The following is a 7,579-nucleotide window of genomic DNA, read 5'->3' as shown; positions in this document are numbered from 1 at the left end:
GCTCAAATAATATTTTTGGTGCTTAATACGTCTTGAATTTTTTTGGAAATCATGCATAACAATAATAATAATAATAATAATAATAAAAAAATATAATAATAAATTACATTTTTAAAATATATTTAAATGGCAAATAAGTTATTTTAAATTACAATAACATATTACATATGTATATTTTTTGCACTTAACTGTGAACAGTTAAGCTGGGGGTGGGGGTGGGGGAAGACAAAAATTACATACAAGGTTCTCGTCCATTTATTTATTTATTATGGTATATGGTGGCTTGAACTCCTAGATTTACAATTAAATAATGAATAATGCCAAAAGGGAAGTTGATATTTTTCATATCATCCAGTGAGACCAATACAAAGCCACGAGTTTTAACCAGTGCCTTATTTGATGCAATGACAGGTGCAGTGAACCTCTCTACAGTATATTGATTTGGAGGACCTAGAGGTATGTGACATCATTATGAGGATTGACCTGATCCTGCTCTGCCCTGAAGTCTTAGAGTAAATGAACATTACTGAGATCGAGACTCTGGCTTTTCTACTAGGCTGGTATAGTTACTGGTGTCATGGAAACATTTTGGCATGTGATCTGCTCAGAGACATGTCTGTTTCAGACATTCAGATCTGTAGAAAAATACACAGAGGAAGGTCTAATGTTGCTTATTTTGAGCTAATTGCTAAGGCCGTGTCCTTTGTGCATCCACTGGTTCCTAGTGAGTGAAGACCGCATATTGAGAGAGGTTGCTGTGAATTAAACTTCTGCTACTGAGAACAGGGAAGAAAGAGACTCACTCACACACAAAAACACATTCTCTGTCTTCTCCTCACATACACACACACACACACACACACACATTCTTGACCCCCCCCTAAATATCCTGCACACTCCCACATGCATGGCACATTCGCAATCTTTCTTTTTACTCTTTATTTCTCCTGTACTTTATCTTGAGCTTTCTCTTTCCTTCTCACATTCCGGTGATGCATCCTTTGTCCTTGTATTCTTAGAGCAAGCTGCAGTGACTGTGTCGGTGGCACAAAGGAGCGGTGGGTATTAAAACAGCTGTCTCTGGTGGTCCGGATGTAATTGGGATTGTTAACGTGCTCGGCTCCTGAGGGATGCTCGTGAGAATGTCTTTGTGTAAAGCACACAAGCTCCACAGCGGCATACCTTGATTTTGATGTACGTCAAAAAAAGCAAACAAGTCACCTGAGCTACTGTACATCAAGTCTGGCTGTTATTTTTTTCACCCCCTGCTTTTTTATCCTCCTGTTTTGGGTTGTTGCTACTGGTGCACTGTTATTTATATGTAAAGGAAAACGTCTATGAAGCTCAATTTTAGTCAGAATTCCTATGAGAGCATCCTTTCTTAGTGGGGAAAATAAAAGTGTATTTATGAGCATGCGGACATAGCTTTTGAAGGAGAAGAAAAATCTTTGCAAACTTAGCTCCTAAAAGCACCTGTCTGGTAATACAAATTGAAACACAATATCATCAAATAAGAGGCAGATACAGAAAGAGAAAGAGACAGAGACAGAACGAGAAGAAAAACAGACAGATGAAGGGGGTTAAATAAATCCCTTTAAAACACGGATATGTAATTTAAATGTTAAAAGGCCAAATTTCCATGATTACTTACTGAAATGCAATGAAATTCCAAATCGATTTATTATTTGTAAATTGTGCAAAGAGGGCGCACTGCACGTGCATGTGCAAACGACACTTTGGCCACCTGATTATGTATTTTAGTTGAGATCAGATTCATTTTAACCTGATATATTAAAGCTGAGCAATTAAATCGCCCTGATAAGTAAATTTCTCAACGCTACAGTGAGACAAAACTACTCCTCAAACTCAATCGTCTCAGAGCGGAACCTAATTGATGTATTTGAGGTTATATACGCCTATATTTTTTGTGGTTCGTTGTGAATGAAATTTTCATTTGCCGATTTAGGGGTGGTGAAATTTAAATGATTTCGTTAAAGTTTCATCATAAATCAGTCTTTGGGTATATACAAGGAGACAGTGATTGGGCCTTGAAGTCTCCTGAGCAGGTGCGCCAGGGGTGGCCCTTCCTTTGGAGAGCTACTGTACCTCTCAACTTCCTGCACAATCGTCAAAAAAACTGTGATTGCCATGGGACAAATTTTACGACGACATACATAAGAATCCGTAAGACTAGGTATTAATAAACATCCGAAACGGAGACTTTTTCTTCATATTTATGTATTTAGTTGTTTTATGTATTTATTTATTTATTTATTTATTTATTTATTATATTTTAATTAAAGTCCGAGAAAATTTTAAATTAATTGTTATTTAGCCAAAGTATCGGCATGCGTTTTTTCCCCAACAACAGAGACATGATGCAGCACTTACGCTAATTTAATTTCTTAATTAGTATAAATTTGATGACAAACAATCCTTTAAGATATAAACATACATACTGGCATATTCAGAGTATGTCTCCACAGAATAATGCATTTACGTAATGAGATATTTTAATGTTTTGCATGTGGCATATCTTTGACAGATATTAACTCGTTGTTAAACTATAAATTGTAATTACTGTTTGGAAGATTTGAGCATACTTAATGCGGAAATAATACATTTAATGCATTAGAATATTTTTAGCTCAAGTTAAAATTTGGATCTCACGTTAGCTGTGCACTTGAACATGCGAGGTTACTCGGTAGCTATGATGCATCAATTACCCCATTCAATGGACTCGAATAGATTAAACAAATTAGACTGGCCTCGTTAATTAGAACATGTTTATATAATATAAAATTATATTTTTTTCTAAATAAAATCAAAGCAGGTTAATTACTGAATGACTCTCGAACAAATATAAATCTAATTTAAATTCAATGTTTCAACATTTCACCGGACGTGATTTGTTTAATGCGTGTCGGTATATCAAATTACCTCGCTATAATGGAATGATAGTCGTGCGTTTTACTTTGATTTATTTCACCCAAAAGGGACAGCAGATGATGAAGCTGTCTATGGTGATTTCTTCATATTCATCCACGTTTCTCCGACCAAGCTTCCATTCACGAATTAAATAGCACAGACTCTTTCTAATATATATATTTTTATCATAATGAAAGTTTGGTATTATACATAAACGTTACAGAATAATTACACATGCAAGTCTGTTCAATATACAACGTATGTTTAAATAAACCTTATTGATATTATTATAACACTGAAATGTTTAACTTAAGAATACAGTTCTGCTTTCATTGTATTTCTTTAACCATGGTGCTTCCTCATAACTTTATTGAAGTAACATACAATACCAGCTCCAGTCATTGCAACTGCCCATGCGCAGAGTCCCCAGCGGCGCTGTGGCTAATGAAGAATAATAAATCATGAAAGGTTTTTCAGGTACAGCCGAGAGAGTGTAAGAGGAGAGGGGGTGAGAGAATGGATGCATTAGAATATTTTTAGCTCAAGTTAAAATTTGGATCTCACGTTAGCTGTGCACTTGAACATGCGAGGTTACTCGGTAGCTATGATGCATCAATTACCCCATTCAATGGACTCGAATAGATTAAACAAATTAGACTGGCCTCGTTAATTAGAACATGTTTAAAGGTTTTTAATTAAATCACTGATGAAGTAGTCTAATTAGAACGAAGATATGATAATAGCCCGCTGCGACGAGTATATGATTGTATTGGGTTTGCAATTAAATCCTAAAGAGTTGTACAAAATCCGCTTTTCTGTGTCATTAATGAAATACTTCACACAGTGTAGCCTGTTCTGTTGGGACATCAAATTCATAACACACGCTCAATGATAACTCATGCGCAGAGTCCCCAGCGGCGCTGTGGCTAATGAAGAATAATAAATCATGAAAGGTTTTTCAGGTACAGCCGAGAGAGTGTAAGAGGAGAGGGGGTGAGAGAATGGGTGAGCAAGAGAGAGAGAGAGAGAGACGCAGCCTGCCCTTCGCCTTGGAGCACAGGCAGATCGAGTCCCCGCAGCATTGAATGTAGTCGACTGCCACCTTTATCTCATAATCAAATTCAGCAAGAATCGGGATAAAGGTTAACGAGCGATATTTGGTTCTAGCAACGTCGTTCTGGAGATTTGCACGAAGAGAAGAGAGAAGAAACTTTTTGCACTCGTTTTAAAAGCGTGAGCAAAGACAAACTCACCAAAGGCATCAGCCTCCGCTGTGACAAATGTAAGATATTTTGTAAAGGCGGAGGAACATTTCTGTGGAGCGTTTTGGTAAGAGTTGACGTGATCTTTGAAGGAGTTTAACGACAGGTTGCATGGCTTACTGGTGCTCGCGGCACATCTCTAGCCACGGCACGCGACGAAGCGACCAGGAGATCGTTCTCTCAGACCAGTAGGCAGCAGCACTAGATGAGCTATCTAGAGACGTGGTGCATCATCCTCTTCACGTTCGTTGCAACGCCAGAGACTTGAGACTTCCACGCAGCGACTGGGCTTGAACTCCAGTCGAAGAAGAAGAAGGCGGAGTCTTAACTTATTAAAAGGAACTCGCCGAGGCTCGGTCGCAAATATGATGATGATGTCTCTGAACAGCAAGCAGGCGTTCGCCATGCCCCACACCAGTCTGGCCGAGGCCAAATACTCCAGTTTGCATTCTTCGTCCTCTTCCACTCTGACTTCCAACGCGCCCTCGTCCTGCTGCTCGACGTCCAGACACAGCCACACGATCATCAGCAGCGGAGGCTGCTCGGAGGCGATGCGCCGAGCATGTCTCCCAACCCCACCGGTACGTATTCTGCATAATCACCGCTTAAAGGCACATTTTGACAGCCCACTTTTTCTGCTTGATGTTTTTTTCATGTCTGCACAGCAAATCATCCAACACCTCCATTTTTCCCTCCCAACTTATGTATTCAGCCGGGTTTGCCTTTCGTATTAATTTTTATGACCTGGGATGTTGCATGTGTCTTGTTTTGTGCGTTATTTTTTAGGATTTCTTTTTTTTTTTCATGCTGGAAATGTTTTAAAAGCACGGAGTGGAGCGCGAATTCCCTGCTGACAGTTATGTGTGCATTCTATTTGCAATTGCAGAGCAATATATTCGGCGGATTGGATGAGAGTTTGTTGGCCCGCGCGGAAGCTCTGGCGGCGGTGGATATAGTCTCGCAGACCAAAAGCCATCATCACCCTCCTCATCACAGCCCCTTCAAGCCGGACACAACCTACCACACCATGAACACGCATCCGTGCACCTCGTCATCTTCCTCTTCGTCGTCCGTGCCCATCTCGCACCCGTCAGCTCTCGCGGGCCATCACCACCACCACCACCATCACCACCACCAGCCGCACCAGGCACTGGAGGGCGACCTGCTCGATCACATCACCCCAGGACTTGCACTTGCTGGAGCCATGGCCGGGCCAGACGGCTCGGTGGTCTCCACGCCTGCGCACCCTGTCCACATGGCAGGCATGAACCACATGCACCAAGCTGCCATCAACATGGCTCACGCCCATGGGCTGCCATCCCACATGGGCTGCATGAGCGACGTGGATGCAGATCCCAGGGACTTGGAGGCATTCGCTGAGCGCTTTAAACAGCGTCGGATCAAACTCGGCGTGACACAAGCGGATGTAGGGTCAGCGCTGGCCAACCTGAAGATTCCTGGCGTAGGCTCTTTAAGTCAGAGTACCATCTGCCGGTTTGAATCACTCACGTTGTCCCACAACAACATGATCGCCCTGAAGCCCATCCTGCAAGCCTGGCTGGAGGAGGCTGAACAGTCGCACCGGGAAAAACTCAACAAACCCGATCTCTTCAACGGGGCCGAGAAGAAGAGGAAGCGGACCTCCATCGCGGCCCCCGAGAAAAGGTCCCTCGAAGCTTATTTTGCTATTCAGCCGCGTCCATCCTCAGAGAAAATTGCAGCAATCGCAGAGAAGCTGGACCTCAAAAAGAACGTAGTGCGGGTTTGGTTTTGCAACCAGAGGCAGAAACAGAAACGCATGAAATATTCGGCCTGCATCTAGCTCGACCAGAAAACCAACATGACGTGTCGAGAGACTCCTAAAACTGTTTAGAGACGATTTGTAAAATATTTCTTATCTCACACCTTTTTCAATCATCAATAACTTGTGCATTGAACCAGAATTTCATGACATTCAAAAGAGACATTTGAATTTACGCAAAGGGGATGTGGAATCATTTAAAGGATCGTTTGACTGATCAAGTAAGACCATTCGTTTTTCCTCACTTATTCTAGCACACTTTCTATATCAGAGGAGCAAGACTCTTTAAACCTCAGTCAGACAGCCTGCCTGAAGCTGAATAGCATATTTTAGTCATTTACCAGAAAGAGTTGTGTATCGAGCTACACTTAACACCAGTAATTATTATAAACTGATCAATTATAAACTGAGAGGGGGAAAATACTTCAGGTCAAAGTAGTGACAGTGTCTTGTCAGTTTTTCTCTTTTAAAATATTTCTTTCTCAGCATGTCACGCTTCAATCTGGTGTTAATTCAGGGTTCATTAGATAAACAGAGGACATCACAAATTAAGTCCACGAACGATTCTGCAACATTATTAGATAACACCCAAACAGCTCCTTGTAAATTATTGATTTAGCTGTTACATGCATCATTTTGTCTGTCGTCTTCTTAATTCAACTTCTGTGATTTTAATAATGATAACCATAGCCTACAGTTTGGCAATGGGCGATAATAATATCCATATTTTTCTTGTAAAGGCATCTTTGCTATAACTGATCTCTTAGTTATTCAAATAGAACATATTGGATATACTGAACACGAGGAGAGGTTCAGTTGTTTTAAGTAATGGGATTTGTTCAGCCAAATATCTGTTGCAATACGCCTGCGCTCTAACGTTTCTTATGAACTATTTATCATGTGAGGTAATGTTTACTTCATTACATATTTATTGGGATTCCCTCCACGTTTCTGCTTGAGAAAATCATATTGAGACAACAAGGAAAACGTGGCCCTCTGCAAATGGGGAAACTGCTTGAAACAGGACACTTTTATTTTATGTTTTCTTTCGTTCTTCTAACGTTTCGAAAAGGCACAATCGAGAGATATATGAGAACATTTTCTTTGAAATTATTTTCATGTATGTAATCTGCTTATTTATTTGTATAAATATACGCGTATAATTATGGAGTCGTTGCTTGTTAAATTCACCATGTTGAGTAATGTTTTCTTAATGAAAAAGATGAGTTTCATGGACGCATTCACGTAAAATGTAAATATCTCATTTGGACATATCCGTACAGGTATTTGCTGTATTGCTGTTTTAACTGCGGTAACTGTAATGTCTGTTGCTTTAGGTTTAATTGTCGGATCAATTCATTAATTTATTACATCGATGTATATTTAAGTTACTATTTGATAATTGAATTGAACTATGTGTTTCATTAAAGAACAAAATTTGAACATTTTATTGATCGTTCTCAGTGGGTTCATTTATATTCAAAGGCCTAAACAGAGTTTTCAAACATCTGACGTTTTCAAGGACACATTTCCTGGACTGTGTTAAACATAATTGAAACGTTTGCCTCCATATTGTATTGCTCATTGT

At 40.0% G+C, this 7,579-nt stretch overlaps 1 protein-coding gene across 1 annotated transcript; it reads left to right on the top strand.

Moving 5' to 3' along the window:
- Window positions 1-3,950: 3,950 nt before the first annotated feature.
- Window positions 3,951-7,192, top strand: LOC107734587 (POU domain, class 4, transcription factor 2-like). The gene is made up of 2 exons (XM_016546581.1): window positions 3,951-4,771; window positions 5,077-7,192. The coding sequence occupies exons 1-2, from the start codon at window positions 4,556-4,558 to the stop codon at window positions 6,010-6,012; spliced, it is 1,152 nt and encodes a 383-aa protein (XP_016402067.1). The 5' UTR covers window positions 3,951-4,555; the 3' UTR covers window positions 6,013-7,192.
- The last annotated feature ends 387 nt before the right edge of the window (window positions 7,193-7,579 follow it).

This window comes from Sinocyclocheilus rhinocerous, unplaced genomic scaffold (genome assembly GCF_001515625.1).
Source record: "Sinocyclocheilus rhinocerous isolate Xijiao unplaced genomic scaffold, SAMN03320098_v1.1 scaffold580, whole genome shotgun sequence".
Lineage (NCBI taxonomy): Eukaryota > Metazoa > Chordata > Actinopteri > Cypriniformes > Cyprinidae > Sinocyclocheilus > Sinocyclocheilus rhinocerous.
Note: the sequence above shows the minus strand (reverse complement) of the source record. Positions and strands in the feature narration are given on the sequence as shown.